General features: G+C 38.2%; 1 protein-coding gene across 3 annotated transcripts in view; it reads right to left on the bottom strand.

Moving 5' to 3' along the window:
- CHN2 (chimerin 2) overlaps window positions 1-16230 on the bottom strand; it is a 166462-nt gene that overhangs the window by 87051 nt on the left and 63181 nt on the right. Inside the window, exons 1-3 of one of the 3 annotated variants that reach the window (XM_061351017.1) lie at window positions 10779-10818; window positions 7764-7802; window positions 422-477 (exon numbers count right to left, since the gene is read on the bottom strand). In XM_061351017.1, coding sequence (XP_061207001.1) covers window positions 422-477; window positions 7764-7802; window positions 10779-10803 — 120 coding nt within the window. In that variant the 5' untranslated portion in view covers window positions 10804-10818. Of the gene's footprint in view, window positions 1-421; window positions 478-4364; window positions 4384-7763; window positions 7803-10778; window positions 10819-16230 lie in introns of those variants that run through there. The other 2 variants (XM_061351016.1, XM_061351018.1) reach the window with 2 other exon arrangements.

Here is a 16230-nt window from a genome sequence, read left to right as displayed (position 1 = left end):
TAGATGAGGCCCTCAGTGATATGCTTTAGAGATGGACTTAGGAGTGGTGGGGTAATGGTTGGACTTGATGATCTTGAAGGTCTTTTCCAACCTAGCTGATCCTATTGCAGGAAAAAATCCACCTTCCTTTTGACAAGGAAACACAAAACTTTAGTTGGCATATAGAAAAGCACACCAAGCAATGATTAATGAGCATTTGCCTAATGAAACGGCTTCTAGGGGTAGAATGAGGCCTCCATGCCTAATTAGCAAATATTAATCTGCTTTAATTAATCAACTGTAAGAAAAATGATTCTATAAAATAATGGCTTAGAAAAAATAAAGCAAATACTACCCGCAGACTATACAAAAGATTTTTTGGTAATCATATGCTGCTGACAATTCATCAGCTTTAACAAGGTAGAGAGAAAGAAGAACTGACCTCCCGAGGACAGATGATTCTCTTGGGACGTGGTGCCTCTTGTTGCAACTGATACACTGTCAAACACAAAAATGTACAGATCATTAGAAGATGGCAACACGCATAAACTTTTATTCAGATGAGTCTTTTTAGCCAGAGGCTGCAAAGGAAAATGCAAATGTAAAGAAAAGGGCAGAAAACGGAGGGATTTCAGTGTAGCTAAGTCATTTATATGAAAATTGGTTGTTGACCTGCACACTAACCAAACTGATTGCTAGTTTAATTTTTAGAAGTGTTATCTCATTTTGTACTTGTTATTACATCTCTGTAACAGGGAAGACCAGATAGAAAGATTTATTAGGTGTATCTCAGGATAAAACCTTACTTTTGCATATACCACGCTGTAACAACTCAAGAACAGACTGCGTACCAGCAACACCAGTATTTTTTTGGATAGGCCATGAAAAAGTTCAGCATGTTTGCAAGGGTTCACCACAATTTCATAATTTATTTCAAGATCTGCTGGCAATTACTGACTGCAAGCAAACATTCCTTTCAAAGCAATTATGCCCTATTCAAATGGCCCTGGATCAATTCTGCAAATCTTCTGAGGGCTGGAAGAGAGAGACCTGAGGCTAGAGGTAGTCGCTGAATCCTGGCCCCTAGCCTCTTCACTGCATGTATTTAATGAGATCCTCTCCTTCCTTTCCACTCCAGAGTCGTGAGAAGAAGCTGACATGCAATGACAGTAATCAATTCCAGCACAGACAGACTGTCTCTCTGTAACTCCAGTAAAAATCCCAGAGGTTTGGCTTGCCTCCCTCGAGAAAGGCCTTCTGTACGCTGACCTTCTTGTGTTTGGAAAGATCATGTCGTGCCTATGAATTCTTTTAAAAGACCGAGTTTCTAGGACAGGGCTCTTCACAAGGTTTGTGAAGCTCAAAATTATACCCTGAAAGGTGGTAGATTATGGCAGGAATATAAATGCCTGTAGGTTTTTACAAACACAGAAGCCCTGTTGCATAAAATGAATTGAAACGATGTGTTACTTTTCGACACCTTCTCCCACCTGCTGCACCTTTTCTTTAAATGGGGCTAGGAGCAGTGAAATTTGAAAAGTGAAGTCTTCAGCTTGCTCCCAGGTTTGTCACTGAGCGGATGTGAAAACTTTTGGGGGCTTCTGTTCTCTGCTAATGAAAAAGTGGAAAAAAACATAATCTTTCCGTTTCCCAACTCAACCTTCATCTCTGGTTTGTCAGAGGGAAACAGAAAGAGTTCATGGTTTCTTATATGCCCTATAGTTTTAATGCATATGAATGCGATCCAGTTCTGAATTCATACTAAGGCTTTGGATTTAACCTGGATCATTCATCATTGCCAGATCTCACACTACTTTTCCTGATAACTTGTGGTCTTTCTTACCTCTTACAATTCGGTGACTAAGATTCAAAACCTTCCTTCTACTTTTCTGTGATCAAATGACTTGTGTATCCATAAAAGTTGCCAAGAAAAGTGTGATTTTTTTTTTTGCTTCGAAAATCACAGATTGCCTTTTAAACCTGATTATTCTGGAGTCTAATGTTATGATTTTATAGTCCAGCTCTGAATGCCTGAAATCAGCATAACCACTGATTCAGAAGGTTACTGATGCTTAATACTAAACATATCCAAGAGGAAAATAGTACCTTTTTTTTTTCTCCCATACATTTTCAGTAGAGAGAACGAACTGTAAAGATTCAAAATATTGTAAGACTATTATTGCTTCCCATTTAAAGTAAAAGATCTATTTCCCCAGTTTATTTATATAAATTGTAATTAAAAAACCATACGTCATAAAAATCCTTTTTTCAATAATCAAACCTGTTAAATAGTAACTGACATAGCAAATTAAGCTAGTAGAGCTGTTTCTAAGATAACCTTCATTGCCTGATGCAAAACAAGTTGGTCTGAAGATCACATTGTGATGGGCTACATTTGTAAGAAATGAGAAGAGCAAAGACCTCTCTGAAATGACCAAAAGGATCTCTGAAGCCGATAGCACTGGGGAAGCAAGGGTGGAGAGAAGAGTCAGCGTTTCATAAAACAAAGGAAGGAATGACTAATAGGAGAGGGCAGATATATGAAAGACTTGAAAGCAAATACAAAAACCTGGATGCTGATAGGATGCAGTGGGATGAATCAGTGCAGGGATTCGTGATGAATGCAAGGAAGACAAATCATCTTAACAACTGTATTTTGAATAGACTGGGAAAGGTTGCTGTCGTTCTCAGAGAGGCAGGGGTAATTAATCTGCACAATAATCCAAACTGAGAAATCTATCTGATTTAGAAATACATCAGAGAAAAATGCAGTAAGATTATTACTATACAAATAAATAATAGTAATAATAAATTATATGCAACTCTAAATGTGCAGGATAAGAAAATGTCCCCAAGTAACAAGCATGATTGAGATTGTGAATGGTGGTAATCACAGAAAACACCCTGAACGTGAAATGGTTTCCTGGGAAAGATAAAGAATTCAGATTTGGCCATATTAGCTTTAAATTGAAAGACATTAAACTGACAGAAAGACAACCCAGTGGAACTACTGGAGAGAGATGCAGAACCATTAGGCAGAGGGAGAGAAGACAGATTGGGAGCAGGAAGAAATGACTGAGAACCACCAGTGCCTTTGTGGTAAGGGATGCCAAGCAGGTCAAGGAGACAAACAACAGAGTAAAGACATGGCATACAGTGACCAAGGTACCCAGAAAAGGCACACAGCAAGGCAAAGGTGGCAGAGATAAAACGGCAGTGAAAATGCAGTTAAGAGAAAAACTAGGAAAAGGCAGTACCTCACAGACAAAGGTATTAAGGAGCAAAGCAAATGTGACCCTACCAAAAGCTGTGTTCTTCTCTAGAAAGGTTCTCTCCTGTTTCTACTTCAAATAACTGCTGTATGAAAGCCTGCTAATAGGCTATGAATACAAGTGCAATATTATGGCTAAGGTGACTTGAGAAAAACGTGCCCTACAGCTAAGTTCCAATGAGCATAGACACTTCATTAAATGACCTCATTTTCAGAAGTGCTGAACATCCTGCAGCTCTGCCTGATTTCATTATACACTTTAGCCAAAGTGCTGGGCACTGGCTGACATCAGTGAGACCCCAGCAGGGTCCAGGGGATAGCCAGAAGTTCAGAAAGCCAGGGCCCTTCATTTACTTGCTCAAATGACAAGCAAGCCTTGCCTTCCTGTCTCCCCCCTTCCACTCTTGAAAACCTTAAACCAGAATCCAATGTATAAAGATAAGGTTAACGGAAATAATTAAAAAATCACACTTATTTAGGACAGTGGTAAGCAGTGATCAACATCTGACCCAGTCTATTCCAGCATTTAGAACTGACAGGCAGGTTAGAGACAAACCCACTCTGATCATAAAAAATACGAGGCTTGAACATAATGATAAATTATTATTTTAGCCCTGAGAAAATTAACCTTATAAAAAGTCAACTTCATGCAAAAAGAAAATGTATAACTGCTGCTTAGGAGAACAGCATCAGTCTGCAGTAGCTTTTTGTTCAACATCAGATGCAAATGAAATGTGTGGTAATGCTACACAGTAAATCTGAGACCAAAATGCAGCAATATGCTGCAATAGAAAAACACAGTAACATGTAATTGGCCTTTTAACATCTTTATCAGTTTCATAATTCAGGTAGTTTGCCAGAATCCACAGTATCATAACCACCTGGGAACTTAGAAAGTTAACAAAACTTTAATTTATTTTTTAATTTCTAGGGGAACATTAATTTGAGATGCAAAGTAACCAGTTAGAATATGGATCTCTTGTTCCTGCTAGAGGATGACTCTTGTCTCATGGGATAAATAAAGGAAATTCTACAATCAGTTTCAGAAAGAACTCTCTAATTCTGAAATCTGCTCTAAGAAACAAACAGATGATGTACAAAAACGAACACTTACTCCTTCTCTGCCAGAGAAGAAGGCTATCACCAATTTCTTCATACTTTTTTCGTTCTGTAGTGTGCCAGGAACTCAAGCTTTCTCCATTAACTCACCTATGACCAGTGTTCAGTGATGCTTCAGTGGAGAGGAAAAATTCGTATCATCACTTTCATAAAGCAGCAAAGAAACATACTGTCTTGTCTCTGGGAACACTTCACAGAGTTCCCTAGTTTTTCCTCCTTGTCCTCACTTCGGGCATTTATCCATGTGCTGAGCTTGAACAATATGAGCTGTCCTATTTCTGCTGGATTACTCACATGCTTAATTAGGAACCTAAGTGCCTGGCTGAAATACAGCTTTAATTTCTAGCAAAACTGAGTTTCAGACACTATGCCTATTATTTGGTGAAGGGCAGAAGGCAGAGAACCTTTGTGAGGAGCTGAAGCACGGCATCAGCTGATGCTCTGTACCTTGCCACATTGCTTCACGCCAGCGAACCAATTTTAAATAATGCAAATAAACATTGAAGTGGCATTGACATACGATTTGCTTAGCACATGCCAATCTCAACAGTGGTAAAAGGAGAAAAAAAGTGGTTTTACATCTCTTCAAAACCCAAGCACGTACACACTGCAGCTGGAAGTCAAAATGACTGCACTGTTTCAGCACTCAAACAAATTGCTTGCTCATCACATGAAGCAGGTAAGATATTTGGTTCTGTTCTGAGAGCAGTGCAGCACTAGAACAGGTTACCTGCAAAGGTGGCAGAGGCTCCACCCCTGAAGGTTTTCAGGACTCAGCTAGATAAAGCCACGGCTGTTCTGCTCTAGAGCTGACAGCAGTCATGGTTTGAGTCGGAAGCTGGATCAGCTCGCCCTAACAACCCACATGTCCATGATTCTTATCTTCCTTTCTTTCATACATCAGTGATAGTAAATAGGCAAAATGCCGTTTCATGCGATATTCCTAACATGCAGCAGAGTACAAAACCAAATCTGTTATTGGGTATTTATTTGTTGATCTGTCACTCAGGTATAAATGCAATTAAATCCACTACCTAGACTGCTGGCTGCTAGTACCTTTCCAGATTTCTTCCCCAAGTCCCTTCCTGGTAATACAAAATCATTCTTGCCATTTCTTTCATTCTCTGTGTCCCAGGGGTATCAGAAAAAGTCTGAAAAACCTTGTAATCTATGAAACCTATGCACCTTCTAACAATTCTTCACAAGCAAGTGAGGATCTTCTGAATTAGAAGTGTCCGTCTTTTCCAAATACAGCTGAAACAAGCTTGTACATTATACCAAAGGGTAATAAGGCTTGGATTCTGAAAGCTGTTCCACTTTGATCGGCATTTGCCCATGGGTATGTGCAACGCTTTAGTTGAATATTTTGCCTGCATAAGCAGGAAAATCTGCCTTTGTTGAGAAGCTAGAAGGATTGAAGCCTTGATTGTGATGTCAATACAAAGCAATATAGTGCACCTAAATTTATCCAGGACTTAAAAAAGAAATCAAAACTATATGCAAAGTGTCTTACTAGTATGTTATCAAACTTGTAAAGTTACTACCTAAAATACACTGAAAATAACTGTTAAATAGGCAGCAAACACAAGCTGCTAAGAGAGAAATAATACACTAAAACTGTGATGGGAGAGGACAGTTAGATTACATCATAGACTAATGCTATAGTTGGATGTAACCTCTATAATTAATTTACCAGAGTGGCATTTTTCTAGGAGAGTAAAGAAGCATACGTTACCTAATACTGCAATGAAAAACGTATGTCTGTGGCTTAGTAATCTCAGCAGTAAACCTCTGTAACCTTAAACTATTTTCTGCATTTTGGAGCTGCTTCAATTTTTCCAAGGTCATTCATGCATGGGGCTCAGATGCTGAGGCCATACTTTTTCATTACCACAATATTGGCATCCTATGTATATCTGAACAGGAAATTATATATCATATTCTATTAGTTCATTCTGGGGTTTTATTTTTTAATTTTAAAAAAGTTTTCTTGGACTATGTGCAAGCTCTCAGGCAAAAGTAACCAACTTTTTCACTGCGTACCAGTGATCTCTGCTGCACCAGTGGGGCAACTAAGAGAAGGTAAGTACAGGCTTGTGCTATTCCCTGGCTTTTTAACAAAAGCTTCCTTCAAAAAGGAAACATCTGTCATTTCAAATCCTGGTCTCAGCAGAGTCAATGGGAGCTTTTCCACCGATTCTGAGTAAGCCAGATTTCTCTGCTAAAAAAAACCTGCTCAAGTGCCTGCTTCTTTACAAGTACCCAGCAAAGTACCCTGTAATGGTCCAACTCAAATCAATACACTTTTGCTGACTTTGGACTTATACATTCCAAATATCTCAATAACAATAACAGCAAAAAGCCTCTAGAAAACAGTGTTCCGAGAAGCAATTTTTATAATTCAATGGTATAATCAAATACTGGTTGAAAAAATCCCAGTCCATTTTAAGGCAGAATATCATTCTCGGGTAACATAGAGGTTATGTCTTTGAAGTCAGCATGGTTGTTTAATGTGCATATAAGTGAAGTCAACAAGTTTATTCCAGTCTAAAATTATACATGTACATGCATGTAACTACTGTGATCCTTGTCTTTTTGTAGTTCCATTTTGGTAATGGCACTGTATTGAATTTGAAGTTGCCACAATAAAAGAGATGAATTTTGTTTAGGATCGTTCTATATCTGAAAACAGCAACCACCACCACCCCCAAACCAAAAAACTCAAAACCCAAAGATACCGTTCCATTAAATTTCAAGTGAGGGTTTAAAATAAAATGATCAAATTAAAAGGCCATCTTTAATAAGGGTTTTAAAAACCTACGTTTTGCCTTAGATCTATGCAACTTTACTAGAAAATACATTTGGAACAAAGCAAAAAGAGCATAAAATATACACTTCTGCACTGCAGTCTATGTAAATAATTTTTCTAAAAGCAGACAGGAAGGTTCAAAGAACTGATAGCGGTGCCTCCAACTTGTAAACCATCACTTCAAAAATTGGCCTCTATTGCTAGGGATCAAAAATATTATTGTCTTAGAGTAATCTGGTGACCCATGTAAAAAGACAAGTATTCTCAAGCCTGACCTTTAGTAAACACATGAAGCATTAACCTCTACCTCTGCAATCCTTCCTGAAAATCTCAGCAGAGAAACAATGAAACCCAGGATTTGAACACTTGTTAAGGCAACCCAGAGAGTCTGGCACTCATAATCCTGTTGTACTCGCTCCACAGAGAATCAGAAAAGCTCAGGTTTTGATGCTATCTCATACAGTAACTTCTACAACCACCTAGTACATTTATGTCTTTTTTTTTTTCTAAACAAAGAAAGGGAAAGGACCTAACAGTGACACCTTGCTAAGGTACTAAGGTTATTAAAAATTCTTGCATACTCACAGTACGATTTCCATATTGGAGGCTGGTATTCTTCAGCATCTGAAATAGAAGTAAAAAGAAGGAAAGAAATCAGTCAATTGGCCACTGGGTCAAAGTGTCAGCATGCATTTTTCTGCTGAGAGACCTCAGCTTGTCAGCAAAATTCACATTTCTTTCCCAAGAGACATGCTAGCTCATTTACAGTACTGTTTCCTATGTGCAAGAAAAATATAATCTTCAACCGTGGATGCAATGTGCTTTTTCCAAATTATTCAAATGTAACAGCAATTAATTTCTTACCGATTTGCATATAGTTTCCTGACTCACCAGTATTTTAAAAATAATTACCTAGACTAGTAACTACATTATTTATTTACTTTTCTTGGCACAGTAAACCAACAAATCACTACTGCTTTTCAATCAGGCTTCTAACCCCACTGTTAAGATTTCAGAATGAGCATCAATGAATAACATATGCCTTAGCTAAAAAGATGCACAGCCCAGGCTGGACGCTAATGCACAAACCCAACAGTTCCAAAACCAAGATTCCATTATGCTTCTTGAACCCACTAGAATATGTAATTGGCACATTTTCCAGAAACTGCATCAGCAAAAATAGTAATAAAGAAGTTATCAAAGGCTGCAAACCCTGCAACTGGAAACAGACAATTACTGCCCATATCAGTTGAAGAGGCACAAAGGGAGTTGGTGTCTCCTGTTAGTGTAAGAGTTGTATGATGCTCATGGGCAATTTTTTGGCAGAGGGAATAGAGCTTCTGTGTTTATAAGTGTAAGTTTCTGGAGCCTCAGCTAACTCCCCGTTTCCCCAAGTTAAAAGCCCAGCAAGCAAAGGGGTTTCCAGGCTGGGAAGCAGACAGGCTCAGCTGGAGGGCATGGTGAGTGTATGATCCTGCTCCACAGGGAGGTTTTTCCAGCTCTCTGCAACAAAGGCTGTTGCTTCAACTTCCAGAAATCCCAGCAGAGGCCAAGCTTGAGCAGCAGGAGTTAACACACACCAGCCACTAAGGGTGGGGTACTGGGTACTAGTTTGGCTCTGAACTGCCATGTTGCCAAACACTTTGAAGAGTCATTTACGGGGGTTATGTCATTAACCTCCTAATACTGTGCAAGTTAATTAAGGTGTTTGGTATTTACTGAACTTCTACTTAAGTTATGCTAATGTAATTCAATTATAGTTGCATGGTTCATGCTCCTTGTCTATTTATATACACACAACCGCTTTAAATATATCCCTGCAAAAGTCTGTTTACTACAAACGTTAATCAGTAACCACCATCTACCACTTTTAACTCAATTGTTTTAAAGGAGGGTAAATCAAGCAATGGTCACAGTTACTGCCTGGAATAATACCCTGTGACACTTTGCAAATATGTTGATTTGGAAATCCATTCAATTCCAGTTTCAACTGTATACACTTCACAACTTTGGCAAAATTCAGAGCACTCCCAGACCGACAGAGTTATACTGTACTGTGGCAATCCCAGAGTAATTAGCTTGTATGTTCATTATACAGAAGGAATATTTTAAATTAATATGAAGCTATTCATGAGACCAGTGAAATTTATTCATGCAAAAGCTGACTAATTTTTTTCTCTTCTCACATTATAATGGTAATATATTACTTTTTTTTTCCTCCCTATACATCTGTTGCTCCACATATATTTACCATAACACCATAATATTGTGTATTAAATTCCTCTGTCACACTTCTGCAAGAGAATTTCTGGATTTGCTTGTTCACAATAGATTTTTTCCAATAGGAGAAACATTGATATAATGCAAATATCCAATTATCTACACTCGTGACTTCAGAAAAGAAAATAATAGTGGGAGAAACAAGGAAAACCGAACAGGTGTCAGTGGTTGCTTTAGTCTTTTGAATTTTTAGAAAGAGCACAGTAAATTGAACAGTGCAAGCTGATCTACAAGTGGCCATAAAGTGCTTCATTAACTTGAGACTGACTGGTAGTGTGGAAACACTGCAGCCTAGGTGGAGAACAATCATCCAGGAAACAGTCATACAAAACTCCCAATGACTATGTTAGATCTGTCATGGTTATGAATCTGTCAGCCCAGGGAAGAACACACAGAACAATTCCTCAATAGTTAAAATCATTCTTAAGGGCAGCACACTTAGAGGAAAACCATGGGTCACTGGCTCCACATTCACCCTGCAACCTCCTCTGCAATCCCTTCAACTGATAACATGACCCTAAATCACAGGGAAAAGAAAACCCATAGAAGTAATAGTATAATACTGTTTATCGTCAAGCTATCATTCATGACACTTCATTGCATCCATAGGGTAATTAGTTTAAGTACAACCTAGAGACAGAGGTTGTGCTTAAGAATCAGGAAGATGTTTAATGGAGCCCTGATACAGACCTCTTGCTCCTTGTGGAAGGAGGACACTGGGCCTGTCTACGCATGGGACATGTACAGTCAAAGATGCCATTCTACATGGCCGTTGGCATGGAAATTAGCTTCAGAACAGCAATTACCATGTCTGAGTCACCACAGAAATACACTGAGTCTCCTCCTTGAATGATACAACCTTAAGACTCCCTGACTGGACTAGATTAGACTAAACTCCTGCCCTTCCTAAATCAGAGGTCACATGAGGCAAATCCTGCTTTAGCAGACTGGTTTACTATTATTTGCCCTTTTCTGGGATTTCTGTTTTGCTTCTTTTTTTTATTAGTCCTCTCTTACTATACGCTAGCTCTACTCATTAAATCACACTTCACTCTCTACCACAAGGTTTAACACAGCAGGTTCACAGAAGTTGCCAATAATAGTTTGGGTGGTTGGATCAGTTACTATGTGACACCTGAACTCCCACAGCTTCTGCCTGCAGTCCTGCACATGGCAATGGTCTCAGACCTCAGTTTTGAAGCCATTTAGCAAAAATCTATCAATTAACTAACAAATCAGTCAGACTTGGCAAAAATGACAAATGCCCACAATCAATCTCTCATTAAATGATATTCTTAGTACAAACTTTGATCATAATACCTAGCACAACTGTGATTGGCAGCATGGGCAAAAGGGTTCACTGAAGGACTCTCAGGTGATAAGACAGGGTCTCTTCAATTGCTGTTTTCTTGAAGGGTTCACGCTTTTGTCAGTGACTTCCTGTCTAAATTCAGAAACTGAGACAGCTGAGGTTGAAAGCAGTTGTCAAAGGAGAAATTCAGAGCACAAAATGAGTATCAGTTCCGAAAAACTCAACAAAATGTCCAAGGGCCATCTATGTCTACGTCTAGAGAGATCCACCAAAAAGAACTACAGAATGTCTAGTTTAGGTCTTTTATATTATTTTGACTCTTACCAATACTGTATCAGAAATGACCTTAGAAAAAGGAGTACTCACTGGAAAGACTAGAACTGGCAAAAAACCATGACAGAATTCCACAAATAATAGTACAGGTGATCCTGTTAACTGAAAGTTGAGAAGGTTAGTATTTATTAGACCAAAAAAGTAACTAGAAATTAGTTGCGTGATCAACAGAAAGGCACAAAGAATGGTGAATGCTGACTCTTGGGTAATATTACAGCTACCAGAAGGTTTCTCACTGCGTGCATAATTGACATGAAAAGATACTGGAGAAAAATGTCAAGCCAACTGGAACTGGAAGTGGGAGTAAGGAAAAGCAGGTTAGCTCTTCACTTTATTTGCTTTACTCTTCACATAGTAGAGGATGAAAAGCATTTTAGGAATAAAATATTTCCATAAAGCTGATGGAGCACAGTAAAGCTGAATAAGTGTAAAAAGACTACAGTAAAGGGAGTACGAAAAGCTGGCAAAGATTTAAGCATCCAGATAAAAAGTAAAACTACATAAGATATTTTTTTAAAGAAACATGAAGACAGAAGACAGCATTTCTTTAAATAATGGATGGTAAATGGTTAATGCATTACTCAGAGAAATTCTTAAGCAATTTCTGAGAAATATGCTTGCATTAATTATATAGTAAGTTAAGTTATCCATGGACTTCAAACCTTGTTCTTCACTGTGCCTGGCACTGTACCAAAGTGACACCTTTCTGGATGTAGTTGTGAAAGACACTGGAATGACTGAATTGCTTTTTACTACTTCCTTGTACTTTGTGAAGATGATGATGTAATGTCAACGCTTGCTGTTCTGATAGCACTGACCTAGCTAAAGCAGGTCTAGTAAGATATCAACTAAGCTAAAACTTTGACTCTTTTCACTACCAAGACTGCTAAGAGGAAAAAAGAAACTGTTTTACAGGAAGGATCACAGATTATGTCACGTGAATCAAATATTTCCAATTTATAAAAGCGATTTCTAAGTGGAACAGTAACAAATACACATACTGTACCTATATGCCATGCCCAGTTCTAGATATTCTAAGTATCAATGATTTCTGTCCTAGTAGAGAGTTATGTGGACTAGTAGCAGGACAGCTACCAAAGGGGGACCACCATTCTTTGCCAATTTCTTCATAGCCACTGTGAAAGAGGAAAAGATTTTTTCGGGTTTTTTGCCTTTGTTCTTCCTAAAGGTTTCTAAAATCTATTCTGCAGCTCACCTTGGAAGAACTGCTGCAGTTTGGATGCCCTGCCACCATTGTGTGAAGTTCAGACTTCCTTTCCAGTAACAACTTCTTTTAAAACTATGACCTACATGTGCAAGAAAAGACACCTGTGTATGAGGAAAAGCCAGTTGGCTTACTGGCAGTGTGCAGATAAATAATACACAGGATGAACAAGCCTAGTTACTAATTTTTTTATCTTCTATTGTTATTTTCAGGACCAAGACTAATAATTATTAGTATTCAAATGCCTTTTGTGTATTTCCTTTAAAGATATTTTTCAGTTTTACTATATACAGTTTCATATTTATAGTTTTGCTTCCAAAATATTTAAGTATATTATTAATTCAATTTTTAATTTATATATTATTACATATATAATAATAACATATAACTGTTCAGTAAAAGGACATGTGAATGATGAAGTGTTTGTACTCTTTAGGCATATATAATATTCTTATATTTTTCTTCATACAGCCAGAATTACAGTATACAATTGATGATATTGGGAACAGACATCACAGAATCACAGAATGGGTGAGGCTGAAAGGCACCTCTGGCAGTTACCTGGTCCAATCCCCCTGCTCAAGCAGGGTCACCTACAGCAGGCTGCCCAGGACTGTGTCCAAATGGCTTTTTACTATCTCCAAGGATGGAGACTCCATAACCTCCGAGAGCAACCTGAGTCAGTGTTCAGTCACCCTCACAGCAAAGAAATGTTTCCTGATGTTCACACAGAGCCTCCTGTGTTTCGTTTTTGTGCCCATCGCCATTTGCCATGTCACTGGGCACAGGCTAGCTCTGACTTCTTTGCATCCTCTCTTCAGGTATTTATACACTTTGATAAGACTTCCCTGAGCCTTCCCATCTCAAAGCTGAACAATCTCAGCTCTCTCAGCCTTTCTTCATAGGAGAGATGCTTCAATCCCTGCATCACTTTAGTGGCCCTTTACAGGACCCTTCAGCATGTCCATACCTTTTGTACTGAGGAGCCCTGAAGTGGACACAGAACTCCAGGTATGGCCTCACCAGTGCTGAGTAGAGGGTAAGGATCACCTCCCTCATCCTGCTGGCAACACTCCCCCTAATGCAGTCTAAGATGCCATCATCCTTCTTTGAGGGAAGGGCACACTGCTGGCTCATCTGCAGCCTGGTGTACACCAGGGCCCCCAGGTCCTTTTCTGACAAGCAATTTTCTAGCTGGGTGGTCCTCAGCATATGTTAGTGTATGGAGATTAGAGTGAAAGAGTAATAAGGGGGCTTCTTTGATAAGGTCAGTTCTACTTCAACACATTAAACATCACTGCATTATTTAATTTCCACTCTGTGCTTAAAACTTACCAATTATAGAAGCTCATTTTCATCTTATCTGAACCCCTAATGGCTAACCTTGTGGATGAAGAGTGGATATTTTCATTTATTTTGCCCTGTCACCAATTAATACATATGCATACACAGCTATCTCATGTTGCAGTCGTTTTGCAAACTGTTTGAAACAGTCACTTTTTTCTAGGTTTGATTGTCACTTGGTATATATGTTTGGGCGTTATGATTACTACCACTACATAAAGTAACTGTCCTTGCAGGCACATCTGACTACACTTTGAGAAAGAACGCTCTTATTTTTTAAGTCGCAAATAATCAAACTGTCAGATGAGCACCCCTCTCTAACTCCTGAAAAGTCACTGCTCCTTTGAAGAGCAAAATTAATTCTCTTGCAGATAATAATTAGAGATGAAGCTGTTGAAACATTTCAGTGTGTCAAAAGCTCTGTTTAATGTTTCATTCAGAGCGCACAGTTGCCCACGGAGGAGCCTGTAGTTGCCAGTTCTATTGCTGAACTTTCTCATCATCAGTACAGGGACAGCTAAAATATGGAATGAGAATTCAGCTCTTGTTTTAATGAGACACTTCAACTTCCAGCATAAGGCACAGAAACGAAATGATCAAGTTGTTTATTTGCAACACAGTTTATAGTTGGTGAATTAATTCAGATGATGGGTGCTTCCCACTATGATATTCTCTTTTTTAAAAAAAAAACAACCCTGCAATATTGTGTAATTTAAAATGTCAAAAAATGCTCACAAAAGGGCTGGAGTTCTCTCTTGCACAGCAATTAGACTGAAACAGTAAGCTTTTAATAACCACAATATAAATTGACAGCTACTTTGTATCTTTTGCTTTTGCCTACCATAAACTTTCTATTAGAAGATACTGGTGTAAAGGTAGCTCATTTAGTCTGTTCTACAGATCAGAGTCTTTACAAATTACTCTCTCCTGCTTTTGCTTCCTGTTTCTAAAGCGTATCTTTCCACTAATAGGCAGGTGGTCAGTCCACACATACTGTTCGTTTACTACAGTGCAGATGAAAGACCATGCAAATAAGTAAATCTAATAATTTAGAAGAATTACCAGGTATCAAATAAAATACATCTGTGAAATATGTGAATTATTAGGGACCTCTTCCAACAGATAACAGGAGACATCATTTGAATCCATGGCTAAACTTCTAGAATAAAACCTTAAGGACCCATGTTCTGCAGTTTGTAAGTGCTTTTCAGCTAGATAAGACCATCCATTTGGAGCAATATCACACTTAACTAATAAATCTGCTTATTTTGCACAGATTTAAAAGTGTTGAAAATACTGTTCAAAATTTAGAAATGTAGAGAACGAATAACAGGGTTCTTAATCGCAATAGGAGAAGTGTAAGAGGGGAAGGTATTTTGTACAATTCCAGTTTTAGATGTCTCTTTAGGAGACTAAACTTTCTTAGGGCTACTGTGTGGGGCTCAAGAAATAGAACTAAATAAGCTCTTCCAATGAGCAAAGAATGTGATAGGCGTCTAAGCAAGCTGATGCAGATATTCCCAATGCTTGACATATTTCTTGGGAACTATGTAAGATTTCATAGTGCACACGGGTATTCCCACTGCCTAATCTTAGCCAGGTAGCTCCTTTTTAATGCTGAATCCCACTGAATCTATTTGATCTTGGATGGCATTTAAAAGCCCCCATGATTTAGGTGCTTTGAAATATTTTATTCATGGAACAACAATGAAGAATTTCCTCATGCAAGTCATTAAAGGTTTATGTCTAAAAACCAGAAAAGTAGACAATAAAAATATAAAAAAAAAATCTCCTTTATGTTTGATTGACAAAAATCTGTTTAAATTAATAGCTGCCATTAAATTTAATCTGGTCACTAAAAATTACACCCCAATGCTTGCTATCATTCTCCATTTTAATACTAATGTCAGTGTAATTAAACTGTAACAGTTATTTTCACATTTTCATGTTTTAGATCTATAAACCAGAAGTATCAAGACATTAAAATGACACAATCAGGGCTCTGCATGACTCAGAAATTGACATTTCTTTGGTAGGAATAAACACATGACATAAATTAAATCGCATCACATTAGCAGACCTCCTATCTTATACAGATATACTTTAGCTTCTAACTAAGGACCAGCTAGTTCCTGGCTAAAAATCAAGACCAGATAATCAGATGGCATATAAGAGAACAGCTCAGCTATTTTATGACTGTGCAGAATGTGGCAATGCATTTCCAGTCATTTGCTTATTGCATTCTAATCCCCTCCCTTAAACCTCTAGTCAATGATCCCTGTACTCAGTGGAGCAGTCCAGGCATTGTATGAAAAAGCATGGGACTGAAATAACCATAATAATGCCAAAAAATATGGCATTAAAAGGGTCACCATGAAGTATTTCAATTAGAGTATTTACATTGAAGCAGTGTCAGCACATTCCCTGTTCCAGAAATGCACTCACACATTGACATGATGCCTGTTTATCTGGCTTGTCAAAGGAGCCAGCATATTCCCTGAAAACTTATTAACCTTCAGCAAAATCCAAATCGTTGCTTTTGGTAACTCTGTTATTTT

Source organism: Neopsephotus bourkii, unplaced genomic scaffold (genome assembly GCF_033783945.1).
Source record: "Neopsephotus bourkii isolate Nb327-2 ecotype Australia unplaced genomic scaffold, CSIRO-AGI_Nbou_v1 NB_549, whole genome shotgun sequence".
Taxonomy (NCBI): Eukaryota; Metazoa; Chordata; class Aves; order Psittaciformes; family Psittacidae; genus Neopsephotus; species Neopsephotus bourkii.
Note: the sequence above shows the minus strand (reverse complement) of the source record. Positions and strands in the feature narration are given on the sequence as shown.